General features: G+C 42.0%; 1 protein-coding gene across 2 annotated transcripts in view; it reads right to left on the reverse strand.

The window, feature by feature from the left end:
* Positions 1-651: 651 nt before the first annotated feature.
* Positions 652-20,045, reverse strand: part of rusc2 (RUN and SH3 domain containing 2) — a 31,690-nt gene continuing 12,296 nt past the window's right edge. The window contains exons 2-13 of one of the 2 annotated variants that reach the window (XM_032578202.1): positions 16,394-18,061; positions 15,329-15,929; positions 12,298-12,975; positions 10,254-10,442; positions 8,977-9,144; positions 8,624-8,700; positions 7,704-7,878; positions 6,499-6,604; positions 5,967-6,013; positions 5,060-5,879; positions 4,191-4,352; positions 652-2,443 (exon numbers count right to left, since the gene is read on the reverse strand). In XM_032578202.1, coding sequence (XP_032434093.1) covers positions 2,236-2,443; positions 4,191-4,352; positions 5,060-5,879; positions 5,967-6,013; positions 6,499-6,604; positions 7,704-7,878; positions 8,624-8,700; positions 8,977-9,144; positions 10,254-10,442; positions 12,298-12,975; positions 15,329-15,929; positions 16,394-17,893 — 4,731 coding nt within the window. In that variant the 5' untranslated portion in view covers positions 17,894-18,061 and the 3' untranslated portion in view covers positions 652-2,235. The remainder of the gene's footprint in view (positions 2,444-4,190; positions 4,353-5,059; positions 5,880-5,966; positions 6,014-6,498; positions 6,605-7,703; positions 7,879-8,623; positions 8,701-8,976; positions 9,145-10,253; positions 10,443-12,297; positions 12,976-15,328; positions 15,930-16,393; positions 18,062-20,045) is intronic. The other variant, XM_032578203.1, reaches the window with a different exon arrangement.

Below are 20,045 nucleotides of genomic sequence, written 5' to 3' on the forward strand. Positions count from 1 at the left end.
TCTTGTTTAAAGAAAAGAGGCCAACAGCCGCATAATGTTCAGATAAAAATAAGGGTAATGCAATTTTTAAGTATGATTTTCGAATAAAGTTCAGGTTAATGACTAGTTTTTACTAGTCATTAACCCAGTAAAAACGAGGTTTTGGAGTAGATTTTATTTTCATTTCTGGGCGGCAGACCACACAAGGACTGTCTCCACAGCTGCTTGTGTCTCATTAATGTTGGCAGGTATGATGTGGTCTAGAGATTCTGTTTCAAACGGAGTTGATCCACCTCTGGGAAAAATTGAAAGTTTCTCTGATTTTACTCTTTATAAGTATATATATGTTTGAGTAAAATGAACATTGTTCTTTTATTCTATGAATTACTGACAACATGTCTCTTAATTTTGCTTGTGAATGTATGTAAATAAGCAGTGAGATTTAGAAAACCGCACCAACGAATATCTTCTCATGGGTCTTAGCCCTGCTGGGGGCTCAGCCCCCCTAAAGGTCAGATCCTAGAATCGCCCCTGACTTACTGTAAGGTCATTTTGTCTTATTTCCAGTGTAATAAGATATTTGCAGTAGAAACTAAAAATACTTGATGAGATTTTGTGTTTTTTCAGTGTACAGCTGGGAAACTCCCCATAAATAAAGACACAGGAGCTGGATGAGTTTGTGATCACATGAGCACTTTGTTATTTAACATCCATAGTAGTTTGATAATGCCGTACATCGTAGAGGCTCGACACGGACAGAGGAGCGGTGTCACTGATGCTGAAGGTATTTACAGGCAGCCGGCGAGACGAAGAGCAGCAATCCTTCCTTCCTGCTTCCTCTGGCTGAATCACCACCATGTTTATGGGTCACATGTGAACTCTGACCTCCAGGACGACACGGATTAGAGTCAGCATTAAATCGTTAGCGTTAAATCTAAAGCTTATACTTTCTGTATCAAATATGAAATGCACTGATAAATCATTAATGACATTCATACGTACATACTGTAGAGCTCTATGGCAAAAACAAACCCCAAGAGTTTAAATATATTTACAATTCAAACACAATTGAATGTTAGAAATAAAAACTGTACAATAATGAAACAAAAAGAAAAGAAAAAAACATGCCAGCATTCATTTATCTAATACATTTACATGAATCGGTTTGTATTGGAGGACCTTATCAAAGGCTACATTTCACACGCTTCCCTTTAAACATCCAAAAATCTCCCTGTCTAGTATCTTTACAGAAATGTGGGGAAAAAGTGAAAGAATATCGAAAATATATTCTAATATCAGGACAGATATAAGGTGGTTCATCATCTTTTTTCTCTCCCCTTTTGAGTGCTTTAAGGCAGAAACATTTATCCCTTTAAATACAAAATATGACAAAATCTGAAGAATATCCAAACTGATGAAAGTTAGATTGTAGCTTTAGTTACTTAAATAGCTGAATAAATAAATACAGGTTGTGTAAATGAGTCATAAATGCATTTACAGTATGTACCAGGAGATTAAATACAGACATAAAACTCATTACAGTCGTCCTCAGAACTGCCAGGTTGTAAAAGTGAAGCACGATCGCTACAGAAGGAAGCAAGATTTCATGCTTTTAAAGTAGAAACCGGAAGCTTCTGTGACTTTATTTCTCATTTTGTTTGTTTAATCTACAACTTTGCTGCAAAAGAAACATTAAAATGTGCAAATCTGCCGGGAGGTGCCGCTCAGCCTGCAGCACAGCAGAGAGGGAGGCGCCTTCAAGCTGAATTACATTTAAATACTGCAAATTATTATTTTTTATCTGGATTTCAACCAACTTCTGCAGTAAAATGAAAATTTTAAAGAGTAAATTCCTGCTTTTCTCTCTTGATTATTGTCTTTCGTGGGAATATAAATAAAAATCAGCACTTTACAAGCAACATAATCTCAAAGTCTCTTTTTGATGATTTGTGGCTCAACATTTAAACAGCACAGCGACAGAGCAGCCAGGTGTGGTGAGTTTTCCTTCACATTGTGTCCAGATGAGTGATATTCAGGCTGAATGCTAATGCTAGCACAGCTAAGCGTGTAGGTGTCGAGAAGAAGAGCATCGGAGAGTCTTTGGGTTCGTTTGTCGTCGTTTCTTTTGGTTTTCGTTTGGATGTGAGCATGCTGTCTTTTTCTGGATGTTAACTTGATTGTGAGTTTATGGTTGGACCTCGCACACGTTGGTGCATCTTCTTCGTGTTTTAGTGTTCGTTCGCTAACAGAGTCTGATCAGAGCTGGCTGAGTCCGGTTTCTCTGCGGCTGTCCTCCGTGCTGCTGAGCGTCACATAAATGATGGGGACCAAACCCTGGGTGGAGCCCAGCGAGCAGAGCAGCCAGTCGGGGTCGGCCTTCCTCAGAACCCGCAAGACGTCGCCCTTATTGAAGCTCAGCTGGCCGGGGTCGGTGGCTAGGTGATGGCACAATGCTCGGACTTCGCTGAAAAAAGCAAAACAAGAAGCTAAATTTAGATTTCTGGCAGTTTTAAATAACTAAATCCATCCATCCATCGTCTGTACGTGCTTATTCTTGCAGGATATCTCCATTGGTCACTGGGTGAGGCATAAATACAGGCTTTCTACAGCAAGTCAAATTTAAGGCTGCATTCACCCCAGGCCAGTTTAGTCCGCTCTAATCAAACTCTTGTTCGTTTGTCTAGAAAGTCTAATTCATTTGGGGACGTGTGAATGCTAATCAAACTCTGATGCGGACCAAAAAACTGAACTCTGATCCTACAAACCAAGGTCTCAATTTGGTTGAAGTGAACTCTGGTTCGGTTCGAATGCATATGTGAATGCAAGCGGACCAGAGACTGCTACAAAAGCAAGAAGCACACTACAGTGCAAGGCATTCTGTGTAAATAGAAGCAAAACAAAAGTGAGAGTCTACCGCTAGCAAGAGAAATGGTTCATGGTCGTTTACCAAAGACAAAAAGAAAAATTCTACATCTGCTAAAATCTCACGCTACTCCACTGGTTTTACATTTTGTGAAGTAGTAAGTTACACTCAGTGTCTTCTTCAGTGGCTTTTGTCTGGTGTCCTTCAGAGGTTTTTGGTGCAGCGCCACCACAGGTGAGGAGGGGAACAGGTTTTTCAACTTGTTTGACACAGTGCAGTGTGAAAGAGAACGGCAGCAGCTGAAAATGCAACAAATTTTGTTCCAAAAATGAACCAAGTCTCACGGACAATCAGGTATGAAAACACCCCTGGGCTTTTAAAGATCTTGAATGAAATTTAAAGGTGACCTGTTATTCTTTCTTGAACAGGTTAGGACAGATCTATGAGTGTCACAACATATTCAGCTCTTCCTATTTTAAGCTCTTTTCAGATTGAAATGTTTTAGAGCCTCTGTCACTTTTAATCCATCTTTAAATGAAATACTTTCTAAATAGTCAAGAACAAAACTCTCGTCTTTTCCAGCAGCCATTGTACAGCGTATACAGCAATAAAAGCAACTGAAAAATAGGTGCTGGAGCTCAGCTTGGGTTGCTAGGTAATGAGCTGGGCTTAGCTGGGGTTGCTAAGTAACGGCGCAGTGCCTGCTGATTTGTAACGCTACATTCTGAATGTTTTTGAAATAGCTAATTTTCCAAGCACCAAAAAATATTAACTCATTGTCAAAAAACCATCTGGGTGTTTTTTTGTTTTTGTTTTTTTTACAATTGGATGGTTTTTAGAGATCCAAATGCAAGTATAAAAACGTGCAAAGTCGCGTATATTCAGGAAAATCTGGTAAAAATCTGTTATTAATTGCTTACGTATTAGCATTCTTTAATAAAATAGTTTAAATTTTTCAAATGTAGAAAAACAACAATAATCCTAACATTTCTTATTTTTAGATTATTGTTTGAGCAAAATATAAAAGTATATATAAATGCTTGTAGATTTTTAGAGGAGTTTCTTGAGATCAAATAGTTTTGACACATACTACAGAAAAATATACCAGCTCATCTAGACTTTTGACATCTTTAGGATCTATTTAGTCAGTTAAATAAATTTCTATTAAGGCAGAGAAAGGCTATCAAACTCCTTCAACAAAAGTCAAGATAACATCAATGCCTCTGTCTCCTATGTAAACAAGTGAAAACATGAGCGATTCAGATGAAATCCAACAGATGGTCAAAAAGCAAAGAGTCTCCGGTGAAAACAGCTGCAACATTTTCTGGCACATGTGAAATGTGTTTACCAAGCAGACGACTGTTTAGTTTCAGTTGGTGGAGGCGGCGCCGTTGTTTGACCGTGAGTCGGTGTAGTTGGAGGCTCCGCCTTCTTCCCACCGCCCGCTCCAATGGTCACAGCAACGAGGTCCAGAATAGATCGGTCCAAGGAGAGCCAACCTGATGGAGGCCTGGAATAGGAATATAAATATGGAGCTAAATTAGGGGAAATAAAGTTCGTCAAAAGAGAAAAAAAAAAAAAAGCTAGCAAGTGTATATTAGCAGCGCATCGTGTAGCCTCAGCCATAGTGAAGCTACACAGAATGCAACGAGGATGTCTCACCCATACTGCAACGTTTAAACTCACAAGTGAAAATGTCTGCAAACGGATGCGTAATTATACAACTGAACATCTCTGAAAAGCAGAAGTGGAACCTCCTGCACAACCAACAAGAATGCAATAAGTGGTTTCCAGGCACATGGTGCCATTTTATAGCACAATAAAATAACTGTTACTTTCAGTTGTTAGAAAAATATTCAATATATCAAGTATAATTTAAAAAAAGGGATGAGCTGCACCTCGAAGGCGGGGCTAGGTCCAGCAGGCGTTTTCCACAGCTGAATGGTTGCCATGGAGATGAAAGGATTTCTCAAACATGCATGAAAGAATCAAGGCATCACTCTACAGTAGTTATGTTTTAGATGAGGGAATAATATTATAACATGAAGTAAAGCTTGAAAACAATGACTTTACATTATGCTGCCCCTTTAATATTTATGCTATAATCAGACACACACCCAGGGTTGTCCATAAAGCATCTGGTGTTGACGTGTTGGTATGAACGGCCTTTTAAGGGATAACTTTTAGACATTTTAAATATTTTTTTACTTTTCTCACCTCGTCTTTTGGGTCCTGGCTCTCAGCTCGGCTGACTCCGCTCTCTGAGGAGAACCAACGGTGGAACCAAAGAGTCGCCCCCAGCGCAGACTCTGCCCCTGTGAGGGGCTCTCCTCCCGGATTTCTGCCCCCGTGTCCTCCGCCGTGTTCGGGTCTTTCTCCCGGTTGAGGACGGACTCCGGCGGGCTGCCCATCCACGACGGCCTTCCTCTGGACTCCCCTCCGCTCGCCCCTCGCTCGCCCTCAGACTCCGCGCCCTCCACCACTCCCTCTCTTGTGGGTGGTGGTTGGTTCTGCCGCCTCTCTGAGGATTTCTTCCTCTTCTCAGCTTTGACGAACTTGGATCCCTCGGCGGACTGGTCGATGTAGACCTGGGAGGACTGCATGAGCTGGTACCACCAGCCGGCCTGCTTGTCCCCCGGATCCCTCTCCTTCCTCCGGTCTCGCTCCTTCACGTCTTTCGCCCTCTCCTTCCAGAGATTAGCCGCCGCCGTCGCTCCATCCCGCTCCATCCCCGGCCATGTTCCCTCGCGCTTCAGCCCCGGCCTCTCGCTCCTCGCCATGTCGCTGACGGTGGTGCTCCAGCCCCTCATGAGCTGGAAGGTGGAGCGGCTGGACGGCCCCGCCGAGCGCAGCTGCTCCTTGCGCCGCAGCTGCTCCTGGCCCTTCTGGAGGAGGTGCGGCTCAAACAGGATGTCCAGGTCGAACGGGAGTAGCGACAGCGGCTGCAGCAGGAGCAGCAGCTCCTCGAAGAGGGGTTTGCATGGCCCCTGCGACAGGGGGAGGAAACCCCACGGGCTGTAGTGAGCCGCTATGATGTCTGGAAGACAAAAGTCAAACATCAGAACGAGAAGCAGAAAGGAAAAGAAAAATTTACTGAAATATAGAAAATCCAGTGAGATTGTACCTTCATGTGTGTAGAGGTGATTAAACCAGAACTCCAGAGATTTCATGCTGAAACAGAAAGATAATTTATTACAAATGCAAGGAAAGCCACTTTTATTTACTTTTGCAAGTGGCTGCCACTAGAGGGCACAAGCAAAGTCACTGCGCTAAAGGCTGACATTTCTTCAGGATTTCCGCTGTTAAACACGTGATTTAGTTTTAGTTTCTCAAAACTAAATTGAATTGATTTAAATTAGTTTAATTTAGTTTATTAATCAGTTGATTTAGTTTTAGTTTCTAAAAACTAAATTAAATTGAATTAAATTAGTTTAATTTAGTTTATCAGGTGATTTAGTTTAAGTTAGTTTAGTATTAAACAGATTTCAGGATATCAAAGGGCATTATAATGTGTTTTCCAGGCACATATTGCCATTTTATAGCATAATCCCATAAATATGTTAACTTATGTCAGCTCTTATAAAACTGAAGGTTTATAACAACTTCAGTTGTTCTAAAATCTGCCAACAGAAAACAGGTGAACTCGAGGAACTCACTTGAGCAGGCCGAAGACAAAGGCGTTCAGCCTCATGCTGTGGCTCGTCAGCTCTGAGAACTGGCTCACCTTCGAGAACAGGCTGTGGAGAACTCGAGTGGACGGCCCTGCAGGAAAAACCATTCGTGAATCAACTGCTGCCGTTAGCATTACATACGGGATTTATACATTTTTCTAACAGCAAAATTCAAGCACTTCTTAAATTTTTCCATCATCGCTTTAGAGATAAAAACAACACAAATGAACTAAAGAAGACCGTTTAAATTCACGATTATATGTCATTTATCACAATTATTTAGGTAAATGAAACTATAACAAAATGTTGTTTTGAAATGTCTCACTTTATTCATCTGACTGATCTGAGAACAAAACACTAATTTTACAAAAACAATCCCCAATTTCAATAACTTTAACGTATAAATAATAAGCCAACTTTATTTCAGTTACGCAGATGAATAAGTTATTGATCCATTAGGAAAATTAAATATTCATTACATTGAAACAATCCAAATAAAGTGTAGGTAAATTCCCTTCCAGTTCAAATTAAAAGCCTAAACATAATATACAAAAAAAGTTACAATCTGAAGAAATGTTATTTAATTTTTTGCCTTTTAGTAAATATAAATAATTTTGCATATTATAACTAACCTAACACAAGAAAAGCTTAATCTCATTTAACTTAAGAAACAACTGTAAATAACATTTTCCACATTTAGGCTTCTAATCAAATCTTACTTTGCTCTTAGGCCAGTCGCAATAAACCAATTAATCATATAATGAATTAAAATGAACCAATAATTACAATTTGCATAATTTATATATATAAAAAAACTGAATGACAAGTCTGCAGTTTGGTGTTTTGGACTCAACTAGCCATTTCCTGAAGAACAATTTTGTTTACAGAGTTTATATTTCATTTTATTTGTTGTTTCTGTTCATTTATTTTGGATATTTAAAATGTTTTCCATTCCCCCTGTTAAATGTCCATTAGAATCTAAAGTTTATTGATCTTTGAGAGTGGATTGTCATGCTATTACTTGAAAATGGTCACAAACCAACAATATTATCATTTATCGTGATAACTTCTGGGACAATTTATCGTCCAGCAAAATTTGTCATCATATCAAACCCTTTCCAAACCTTCAACGCAGCTATTTGAAATTATGTAAAGTTTTAAAACACCTTATAGTGGGTATTCAGACTCACCCAGCTGGGTGGAGGCCTCCACCACGCTCCAGGGCTGACAGCGGCGCTGTCCGATGATCAGGTCCAACACGTAGGCCTTCAGGCCGTCCTGCAGCAGGTCGCGCAGGGCCGGACACAGATACTTCAGGATCAGGTGCCCCACGTTGGGACTGACCCAGCTGTTCCCCAGTTTGGCCTGGTGGTAAATACAGAGAAGCAAATTTAGATTTCAAACTATAATCAACAAACCATAATAATAACTACCTGACCGCTGCTTTTAATCCAAACACACTTAAGTTTCCCTCTATAAAAACGTTTAAAACCATTTTTAAAACACTAAATATACCTTGATATTAGGGCTGGATAACAAATCAATAACAATATATATCACAGTAAACACATGATCAATATCAGTCGATAATGCAACTGATAGAAAGTTCAATAAATCAATGAACTCAGATCCAGAACAGCGCAGCATTCTGGGAAATGTGGGCAGAGGAAAAGCGTTAGCTGCTCACACTGGGGGAAAAAAAACAAGTATTTTTGTCTAATTCTAGTGCAAATATCTCAGCACACATGAAATAAAACAAAACTAAAGTACAAGTAAATTTTCTGCTGGACAGAAGAGCTTGTTTTGAATAAGTTTTTGTTTTTATATTGATGAAAAAAGTGCTAATTCCACTGGCAGCTTGTTTAACTTTTTCCTATGACATTAGTTAAATGATCTGCCAATAGAACTAGAATTATGGGATTACTGACTCAAAACAAGATCCTATATCTTTCTGAAAAGTTATTTATAAATTAGTTTTGTACTATCTGAAGTGTACTGAGATATTTGCACAAGAAACTAAATTAAAAATACTTAGTAAGATTTAATTTTTTGACATGTCTGAGTCTGTCACCGCTCATGTTTGTTCACCAGAACCAACAAAGTGACCAACCTTCACATCCGGGTCTCTGCTGGTGCCGAAGTGCGCCACAATCAGATCCACGGCGGTGTTCACTGCTTTCACCAAGCCTGATTGGACGACAGGAAACGCAGAAATAAACACAAAATCTCACCAACTCCACTTTCTGTAGAAAAGATCTCCTATATCTTGCTGAAAAGTTGCCTATAACTAACTTTATTTTAAGTCTACTAAGAAATTTGCACTAGAAACTGGACCAAAAATACTTGGTAAGATTTGTGGTTTTGCAGTGCAGTGCCAAAATATAAACTGTTTGCCTTTAGTTATTGAAAAGACAATAAAAGGTTCATCAATACATTTAACTATTAACCCTTCAGATGCTGTACCTCTTTTCTGCGTCAGGTCCACCGAGACGTGGGACTGTGAGGAGCAGCAGGAAGAGGAAGTGGAGGCGTCAGGCGACAGGCAGAACTCCTCCGGCGGTTTCTCCGTCAGGGAGAAATAATCCGGCAGGAAGTCGCTGTAGCTCTGCTGCAGCTTCGCCGACTGACCGGCTGCAAACAAACAGATTAAAACATAACAGACCTGCTTAGTAACGTTCTCTCTGTTGGCTTAGGCCATTCTCTAAGCTTTCCAGTTCTGTCTAAGGTAGGGGTGTCCAAAATGTGGCACGGGGGCTATTTGTGGCCCTTAAAATGATTTCAGCCCTTGACTGAAGTCAAAAATGGTAAAAATTTGGCAAATCAAACCAAAAACTATTGATCACCCAAAGTTGTTTTTACATAATATGTTGTTGTGAATCTTTGTGGACCATAATAAATGGAATATTGACCAACATATTGGATGTATTGATGAATTTGGTGATGGCGCTCGTTAAAATTTAACATTTTGTGACTTGTGGACTGTAAGATGTTTTTATGAATTATTTTCTTGTGTTTGTGATGTAAAGCACTTTGAACTGCCTTGTTGCTGAAATGTGCAAATACTTGATTAATTAAAGATTTAATAAAATGACCCAAAAAAATAAGGTAAAGTCGAAAATAATTTTTTTTAAATATATTTTAGTATTATTTAGATTTTATTCTCATACTTTAAAAATATATATAAAAAATTCTTATCCTGGCCCTAATACTCCGTTGCAAATTTTTCCATTTTTAATTTAATGAATTTTGTGGCCCCCCAGTAGTTTAAATTTGCCAGTTTGGGCCCCTACACTGCAAAAACACAAAATCCTACCAAGTATTTTTGGTCTAGTTTCCAGTGCGAATCTTAGAACACTTGAAATAAGTCAAAACTAATCATAAGTAACTTTTAAGGAAGATTTAGGAGCTCATCTTAAGTCAATAATTCCTTAATGTTGAACAAAGAAGTACCAGCTCCATTGGCAGATTATTTCACTGATAACAGGACATTTTTTCCATAAATTATAAGTTTAATAAAATTCAAGTGGAACTTATATTTTCTCATCATTATTAAGGAATTACTGACTTAAAATAAACTCCCATATCTTGCTGAAAAGTTATTTGTAAGTTAGTTTTGTCTTATTTCAAATGTACTAAAATATTTGCACTGGAAACGAGACCAAAAGTACTTGGTAAGATTTTGTGCTTTTGCAGTGCAGGGAAAAAGTTTGGACACCCCTGGATTAAGGAAGCCTGAGCACCATGGGGCCATCCCAGCGAGGACGGAGCTGTTGGGAAATCGAACACGTTGCGTCGGGCGGGGCGCGGCCCCCCAGCCCTCCTGAGCTCCATGTTGGCAGCAGAGTGGCCCCCAGGGGCCCTCTCTACGCCCAGAGGGTTCCGGCGACGGTACTCTCTCCATTTTAGAGCCTGGGGGGAGAGGTGGTGCGCTGTGGGAGTGGGTGGTTAGGGATGTGAGGACGGAGGATAAATGGAGATTTGTGGAGTGAAATGATGAAACATGCATGCAGATGAAAGAACATGCATGAGCAGAGGGAAGAGAAGAGAAAAAGAGAGAAAAGAGAACAGTAAGAATGTGCAGGAGCGCTTTTTAGGTTTGCATCAATATTAAAGGTGATCTATTATGCTTCCTTGAACATTTTAGAATATATCTAAGGCTCCAAACAAATATTTTTTGCACAAAATTATTCTTAAATAATAAAATTTTAGTCAGATTGAGCTGTTTTAGGGCGTCTCATCATGGCCACGCCCCCCAACTCAACATCCACACTCAAACATGAAAATGGCTGCAAACAGATGCTCAATTTTACAATTATTCATCTTTGAAAAGCAGACGTGGAGCCTCCTGCACAACCAACAAGAATGCAGCAAGCGGTTTCTAAATGGTAGGTCAACAGCAAAGCACTTGTCTTTTCCAACAGCCATTGCACAGCTCATACAGCGGTAAAACCAGCTGACCAAACATGCTGTAGTTCGGCCAGGGTTGCTAGGTAACAGGATGGCTTTGCTGGAGTTGCGAGGTAACGGCCCAGTGACTGTTGATTGTGATGGCTCATTTTCCAGACACCAAAATACATTAACTTGTTGCTAAATATAAGGCTAAATGATTCTTTTAAGCGCTTGGGCTGTTTTTAGAAGGAGTTGAGACCCGAAAGGTAATATAAAAACAATTTGCATTAAAGGTCTCCTTTAAACAAACGCAGAATTTACTGAAGATGATTTATTAAAAGCTGCAACCAACATGATCATAAAAAATATTTCCCCTTTTTCAGAAAACTTCTAGGCTATTTATAGGAAGAAAAGGCTCAGAGGTAACGGACAGGAGATAAAAAAGATAAAAGAACCAAAGCAAAGTATTTGCCCTCTTACTGATTTCTTCTGTTTTTGTTTGAAGTGTCTTAAATCAAACAAATTTTATCATGACGCATAGAAAATTTCAGAAAACGACCACCACATTGACAGTGAAACACGGTGGTGGTAGAGTGATGATACGTTGACTTGATGTAACTGACAGAACCATTAATTCTTCTCTCCATCAGTAAATCCTGAGGGAAAATGTCCTTTCAGCTCAAACACACCTGGCACAACGTTTCAAAGCACAGCTGCAAATCCACTTCTGACTGCAAGAACACTGAGGATTTTGGAGTGACCTAGTCAAAGACCGGGCTGCAATCTGACTGAAAAGCTGAGGCATGACCATAAACAGTTCGTCCTTGATAAAAGACAGACTAAGATGGCTGAATAGTTGAAAATTTGCAAGGTAAAACTCAGAAATGTAAGAGATTCATTTAAAAAAATCTTTGGAAAATTTCTGACTTTGAAAAGTCAAAAATTTGCTATAAAAAATACAATTTTGAAAATAATCTCACAAATTTCTTGGAAAGTTCTGACTTTGAAACGTGAACGTAGAAAACAATCAGAAAATTTTAGATTAATCTCAAAAATGTTCTATAAGAAAGATCACAATTTTTGAGTTTCAAAAGTCGAACATTTTTGATTTATGGAACTCAGAAGTTTTTTTTAATTTTTTAGACAATTTTCAACATTTTGAGACCCAAAATTTTCTAATTTTTCCAGAAAATTTCTGAGATTAATCTTAAAATATCGGAGTTTTTTTCTCACAAACATTAAACTTTTTAAAATTTGTTTTTTTATGAAAACTTCTGAGATTAAACGTTTTGGCGTAAATTTACTCCTTTCCTTTTCTACCTACAAAACTGATACAAATTTTTGTTTTCCCACATATACCAGGCCTCGGCTTTCCTGATTTATTTTGGAACCTACCATTTTGAGTTCTGCTTCCAGATCCTTTTCCTCTGTCTGAGAGTTTTCCAGAGTCCAGACAGCCCAGTGGGCTCAGGGTGTCGGTGTGAAGCACTGGTCCGTTATGGTGGAGACATTGTCCCTGCACAGCGGGCAGAGTGGGCGGCACCACGCCTCGCTTCACCCCCAGAGACGGAGGCGGAGGGGTGTGAGCTAACGGCGCCGACCCGTTTCCCTGCCTCCCAGCAGGCGGGGTGTGCAGTGAGCTGAGTCCGGCCGAAAGTGGACAGGAGAGGCTGTGTGCCGGCTTGGGGCTCGGGGTGCAGGTGGAGCAGCTCCCGGAGCTTGGCGCCCCCTGCAGGCGGACCGGGGAGTAGCTCCCTAGAGGCGAAGGTCGGACTGATTCGGTCGGAGGAGCCGTGGCGCTGCGGGAACTCTGGTAGCCGTGTCCGATTTCAGCTGCTTCTTCGCTTTCCTCACCGACTGGACCTCCAGAACCGGACCCGGACCCCGAACCGGGGCGAACCTGCATTCCAGAGACGTAGCCGGTGAGTAATGGCAGCAGCGGCTTGGGCTGAGGGGGTTTGGAGGTGAACTGGTGGTGGAAGGTGAAGGGTTGGATGGGGAGGGTGGTGGGCCGCTGGTCCTTACTGTAACGAACCACCGCTGGCGGGTTTTCCGAAGAGCTCGACAGAACACCTGGATGAGACAGAACCAGGAACGGGTTAGTTTAGCATGAGACAGAAGCAACGGGAAAGAAAAGCTCAGCTCAACTCATTTATTTTATCATAAACAAGACAGAAAGAGCAGTTTAACATTTAACATTTTTACTGGAAGACATTTTAAATATCCAAAATTAATAAACAAAATAACTGAAACCACAAGTAAAACGAATTATGAAGTTTCTGTAAACAAGTGTCCTGTAAGAAAAAGGGCTGGTTGAGACCAAAACACCAGACTGAAAACTTTTATCATCCAGTTTTTGGTAGAAAGAGAGAAAAAAAGAAAAACAATAAAACATAAAAATGGAATTTATTGAGTTCGTTTTAATTTATCATTTGATTAAGTTATTGCTTACTGTGACAGGTGTGGGCACACAAACACTAAACTAGTACAAACATCGGTTATGGACCTCATAAAATAACAATTTTCTTCTATTACATTCTGATTACAGATCATCTAAAAACGCAGCTTATGATTTATGAAACCAAAACTAAATCAAATATTGATTCTTTCTCAACATTTGAGCCAACATGTTGTTTCACTGGCTTAAAGAATAACTGGCTGATTACTGACACAGAAAGTCAAAGCAATGAACCAACAATAAAGAGATTTAAAAATATATTCCTGTGAACTGACTAAACTCTTCCCAGCAAAGCCTGAAGGCTGAAATGGAAAACAGCAAAAACTGCCCAGTCACAAAGTTAGCTTGCCAGACAGCAGACCACCGCCATGCTCTCTCTCACCAGGCCACGAAACGCATCTCCACCCCAAAAAATAAAAGCACACGCAGACATACTGAACCTGAGGCCCTGCATGAGAAGAACGGGGCAGAAACGCTTTTCTGCAGCGACTCAAAAACTGTTTCACTTGCTGTTTATGTGCCCACTCTGCTGCACGACAGACAGGAGCGTGCGTGACGTCAGCCGCGTTGCGCAAGCTGTTTGTCACCGGAAAAGTCCGGCCCACCGCCGTCTGACCTGGGTGAGGTAGCACCTCTCGGCCACAGGGGGCGCAGCTGAGCTGCATCGCAGAGAGAGCTCCAGGACAGGAAGCTTCTTGTCTTTCTGTTTGTAAAATCTGCTCCATTATCCGTCTGTTCTGATTTTAACACTTTCATGGGTCCATTAGACAGCCGAGCTTCTTCCTGCAGCCGCTCGTTAGCATCGTTAGCGAGCGATTTGCTTTAGCAGAGCCTTTTATAAAGGAAGCTGCTAAGAAACTGAAATCTGATTAATAATATATGATCCTGAGAAGCTGCACAGCTGCTTGTTATGGCTAAAAATCATGACAGGCCTTTGAGATACAGCGAGGAGAAAAAGCTCTCAATTCAACCAGAAATTAAACACTGCAGAAACACAAAACCAAGTATTTTTGGTCTAGTTTTTAGTTCACTTGAAATAAGACAAAACTAACTTACATACAAGTAACTTTTCAGCAAGATATAGGAGCTTGTTTCAAGTCAATAATTCCCTAATATTTATTTTAAAAAAGCACAGTTCCACTGACAGATTATTTCACTTATAACATGGGAAAAATGTCTCATTATAAGTGGAATTTACAAACTCCAAATATTTTAATTTCAATGCATTCCAACAGGAGACATAACATGGCTGAAACAGGATTGTAATAATCTTTAATGTATCAATCACTCAAGGTTTGATGCTGTAAAATATTCATAAACTTTTATCATTATTTTCACCCCAATTACTTGATTCCTAAACAAATTTAGATTTTAATCCCAGGCAACGTGTAAATGTTTTTGTATGTGCAGAACTGGCACAGTTTCTATTTTTTATGCTCTATACTCTATGAAAACGTTAGCGTCATTTCTTCATTTTTACCTGTAAATGAGACTTAGTTATTTTTCTTTTGACTTCATTTTCAGAGGAATACTTTTTTTCCTCCACAATTTTAAGTCTTTTATCTGTGACTTATTAATCATTCAGGCAGAGAATGGTTCCTAAAACCCCCGGATACATTATTATTTGGTAATTATTGACACTTTTAAAGCAAAGTTGCATTAAAACTTGCATTAAAAGTCCATTAAAAATGTCATTATTTATCGAATGACACTACCTGACAACAGCTATAAACATTGATGAAGACTCCTTCATGTCAGTCTGATCTGCACCCCTTTAATTAAAGTGTTACCCACTTTCTGACGGTATAAACGTTCCATGGAAATTTCATCCCAAAACAATTTAAAAAGTGGCCAAATTAGTAAAATTGTTGAACTGCTGTTAGGGGCCACAAAAAATTACCCAAAGGGCCACAAATGGCCCCGGGCCACACCTTAGACACCCCTGTTGTAGAGTAAGGGGGGACGTACCTTCTGCCTTGGTTTGGTTCTCCTTGGCCCCTTCCAGTTGGCGCTCGATGCTTCCTTGGCTGTAACACCTGGTGAAGCGCACCGGCGACGCCGCCGGACTGACGGACTCGACCCGCTGCTCCAGGATGGGGGAGAAATCCACAGACGAGTGCGAGTGGGTGGAGTAGGTGGAGGAAAACGGGTCTGCTGCCGCCTTCGTGGATGGCGACCCGCCTGCGCCGCCGTGTCTGCGTTTGCTCCTGGCGATCTCGGCAAAGGAGGTGACGCGCGGCGGAGGAGGCGGCGGCGGCGTGGCGGCCTGCGCGGCGCCGTCACTCAGCCGCATGGGGCAGCTCAGCATTCGCTCCAGCGAGCCAAGCCGCGGAGACGGACACCTGTCCAGGTTGCGGTCGTAGCTGCGGGAACGGGGACAGCCTCTGGAGGGCGCTCCGCTGCCGCCGATGACGCTCCGCTGAGCCAACGGAGGAGAAATGTTGACGTACACCTGGCCTTCGATGACGGAAGGAGCGACTCCAGCCGCTTCAGCGTCCTGCTGACCGCCATTTTTCTTCTTCTTCCTTTCGTCATCATCATCAACATCATCATCATCATCATCATCTCGCTGAATCAAAAGAAAATGGACAAAAACAATCAAGTCAAACTTCTTGGTCTCAACAAACAGTTTTTTTTAGAGAAACTTCATAATTAATTTTATTTTGTTGTTTCTGTTGTTTTGTTTGTTCAGTTTGGATATTTAAATTGTCTTCCAGTTTCAGTGTTAAATGTTAATTAGAATTTTATTTAGTTTAAGTTCTTGCATTTTTATGGCATAATTACCATTACATTGCAAGAAAATTACATATGCACTTTTTTCTCTGTTTTACTGTTTGCTTGTTTTTAAAAACCTGTTGAAATAAATAAAATAAAACTTACAAGCAAGATATAGGAGCTAACGATTCCTTAATATACGTGAAAAAGTTCTCGTACCATTGGCAGATTATTTCACTTATAATATGGGAAAAATGTTGTGCTATAATAAATAACCTGCCAATCAAATAATTCTTTTTTAATCAATTCTCCACTCACTCGAGACGACTCTCCACCTTCGCCGTCCTCCTCCTCCAGCCCCTGCTCCTCGCCTCGCTGCCTGAACAGGAAGTACTCGCTGGGCTGGGTCGGCGTGGGGCTGCCTTTGCTGTGCTCCGAGGAGCAGCTGTTGACCGACGAACCCGCTGGACTCGGGGACGACTGGGACGAGAGGTCACAGGTCACCAGCTTGTAGTAGTTCTGGGTGGCGACGACGAGGCGAGCCTGGCTCTGCAGACAGGAAGCGAGGTCGCCAGATGACCCCGTGGCGTGCGGAGGGTGGAAGGAGTTGCAGTTGGCGTCGAGGTCGAGGGTCGCCTGGTGCTCCATGGAGCAGGAGCAGGCAGAGGAGCTGGAAAGGCGCGGCTCTCGGATGAGCGGGAAGGCTTTGGAGAAACAGGATGGCGGCGGCTCGGTCGGGGAGGTGTGGAGGTCCAGGTAGAACGCCCCTCCCCCTCCGGCATCCTGTTGGTTTCCGTGGAGATCGGAGACAGACGATGTGTCGGCCGCTGGCGGCTGCTTTTCCGGGATGCCGTTGTTCATCTTGTTGTAAATGGCGCTGAAGTTGACGAGGACGCCCTCGGAGCTGTTGCAGGACGAGTCGCTACAGTAGCCCTGCTGGAAGTCCGGGAACGGCTCGGCAAAAGTTTCTGGGAAGTTCTGGGACAGAGCGCAGCAGGAGCAGTGCTGATTGGACGAGCCAGACGAGTACGAACCCGTCTTGCTGCTTTGGCCGCATCTCATCGGCTGATCATCGTCCTCTTCGTCGTCGACCCAGTCATGCTCGCCGCAGTCCATGGACACGTTGGAGCCGCTGCTGCCGTGGCGGCGCTCCCTGTCCAGTCCCAGGACGTCCAGGTCGTCCAGGTGGTTGGACAAATCCGAGGACGCCCCCCTCAGCGATTCCCGACTGCTTCCTGCGCCAGAGCCGTGCAGCAGGAACGGCTCGGACGCAAACCCCAGGAAAGGAGCCATGGCGTCGTCCAGGGCGGCATTCGTCTCGCTGTGAAGGTGGAAGGACGAGTCCTCCAGGTAACCGTGGAGGTTGTCGCTGTCGTCTTCGTCGTCCTCATCCTCGTCTTCCTCTGTGTTCAGGAGGAACGGATTGCGTCGCAGAGGGTTCCTGTTCCTCGGTTTGGCTCTGGGTAAGGTGTGAGCCGTGATCAGCAGGTCCTCCGAGTTGCTGGAAGTGAACGATGAGTCGTCGCTCGCCGTGCTCCCGCCTCGCCCACCGCCGCCTCGCTTCTCTCTCCCCACGCCGCCGCTGGAGGACCAGGAGCCGCTGGAGGTCTGGATCAGGCTGCTGTAGAGCAGAGCCTCCCTCTGCAGGACATCCCTCTCCGGCAGTGACGTGGTGCGGCTCAGGCCAAGGCTCTCCGGCGGGCTGAACGGGTTGGTCCTCTTCAGAGATCTGCCGCAGCCCCCAGAAACCTGGCAATGCACCAGGGGAATGTGATGCACGATCAACGTTTCTCCAGAAACCTTCGGAGGGCTGTCCATGGTCCCACAGGAGGAAGGTAGGAGCCGGACCTACAGCAGCAGCAGATTGAGGCTGAAGGTTTTTCTGGTTTGCAGATGTTTTCACTCAGCTTGGCCCAGTTCTGCAGGACTGCCGGGGATCTGGAAGCAGAGGTCGGGGAAGTCCACACCGTGGTCAGAGTGGTACATCTGGACAAAAAAACAAGAGACAGAGACATGAGGAGCTTACAAACCCTGAAGTATTTTTATTGTAATTTCTAGTGCAAATATCTTAGTACATTTGAAATAAGACAAAATTAACTTACATGTAACGTTTTACCAAGATGTAAGAGCTTGTTTAAAGCCAAAAATCTCTAGGTCCACTGGGAGATTATTTTTCTTATAACAAGACATTTTTTCCACGTTGTGATTGAAATACTCTGCCAGTGGAACTAGTTATTTTTTTACCAGTATGAAAGAATTATTAACTTAAATCAAGCTCCTACATCTTGCTGAAAAGTTACTTGTAAGTTAGTTTTGTGTCATTTCAAGTTCACTAAGATATTTGGACTAGAAACTAGACCAAAAACACTAATAACATGGGAAAAATGGCAATTATAAGTGAAATAATTTGCCAATGGAATAAGTATTTTATTGATGGCGATATGTAGAGCATCCCTAGTTTAGGGACATGTGCTTTAATGCATTCATTGTAATTCCTTAACTTTGAGATTGATTAAAAAAACAAACGTAGGCCACATTTTTTGTTCAATGATTGTTACTTCTTTTTGTTAAATATGAGCAAAATCTTGCCCATGATTCTGCACAATAAAACGAGTAAAGGCCTGATCGGAGCATTAACGGACCTCTGCAGCGCTGAGCGGCTAACTGCTGATGAGGGAACTCAGGTGTGTTAGTTGGAGAAGGGATGCATCGAAACATTTGAGTCCTCTAGGAGTTCCTGAGCTACACAAACCTACAAGCATGAAGTGTTTAAATGTGGACAGAGTGAGTCAGCATCACGTGATAAACACCAAGCAGCTGACTCTCTAACAGGACTATGATCTCATTCACATATCACCGCCTCAACAGCACAGACACGCTGAAACACAGACACCATCTCCCTTACCAACATCATCATCATCGTCTCTGTTGCCGGGTAAAATAAGACCACTTTCATAATACCCTGCAATCAGTTCTCTCCTACAACATCAATACAAAACCCTGAAGAGACAAGTCACCTGTGGATAATTACATGCTATATTTTATATACTGTAGATGAACATAACAGATTGCAATAGCTATATAAAAAAAATTTCAGTCTCATCCAATCAACAATCATTGATTTATTTTCCCCCCTCTTACATTATTAATATTTCAGATTAAGCTTTATAACTGCTGCCTTGTTACTTTGACTTTTTTCCCCTACCTACACCTGCAGGTTTTAATGTTAGCATGCTAACACCAGTATAACAACTGGAATGGTTCTCCAGTTGGATGACCTTATTAGCAAAGACTCGGCTTTGAATAAAGAAGCGAATCCTCCACAAAACATCCATCCAAAACCGTGAATAACTCACCCATTTATTTAGCTCATTTCAACCAGTTTTAATGCGTCTTGGCCCACTGATTTTTCTCTTAGCAGGATGTACCAGTATTAGCTTAATGAGCAAGACAATGCTTGACAGAGGAAACCCAAAAGGGGCTTAAGAGATTAGCTGCTGGGGCAGAAAGTATGGTTGCATAATGTGTGCTTGGACATATAATGAAGAGTGGTTACGAGAAGATTACAGGGTTAGTGATTTAAATAGGTAAGTCATTGATGTTTTGACTCAAAAACGGATTAAAGCCACAGCATGTAACTTTTACAGAAAATGTTTTTCTTACATATTTAATAACACTGTCCATATATTGTGACAAATATGAGACATCTTGAAAAGATAGAGCTACTCCACCTTCCTCCAGTGCCGCCTGAAGAAATGCACCGGTCAAAAACAACCAATCGGAGACAAGAAGAGGGTCTAAATGCTGCCAATCAACCTTGGGTACTCACTGCTAAATGTGACAGTGGTGGAAAAACAACTTACCGTTACAGGAAGCTAAGCTATTACTGGCTAAGCTACCCCTAGCATTCATGACAGGCACTGTTGTGGTGAACCAGCTGTAGTGTAGCATAAAGCAAGGGGGAAGGTGT

This window comes from Xiphophorus hellerii, chromosome 12 (genome assembly GCF_003331165.1).
Source record: "Xiphophorus hellerii strain 12219 chromosome 12, Xiphophorus_hellerii-4.1, whole genome shotgun sequence".
In the NCBI taxonomy this organism is placed as follows: domain Eukaryota; kingdom Metazoa; phylum Chordata; class Actinopteri; order Cyprinodontiformes; family Poeciliidae; genus Xiphophorus; species Xiphophorus hellerii.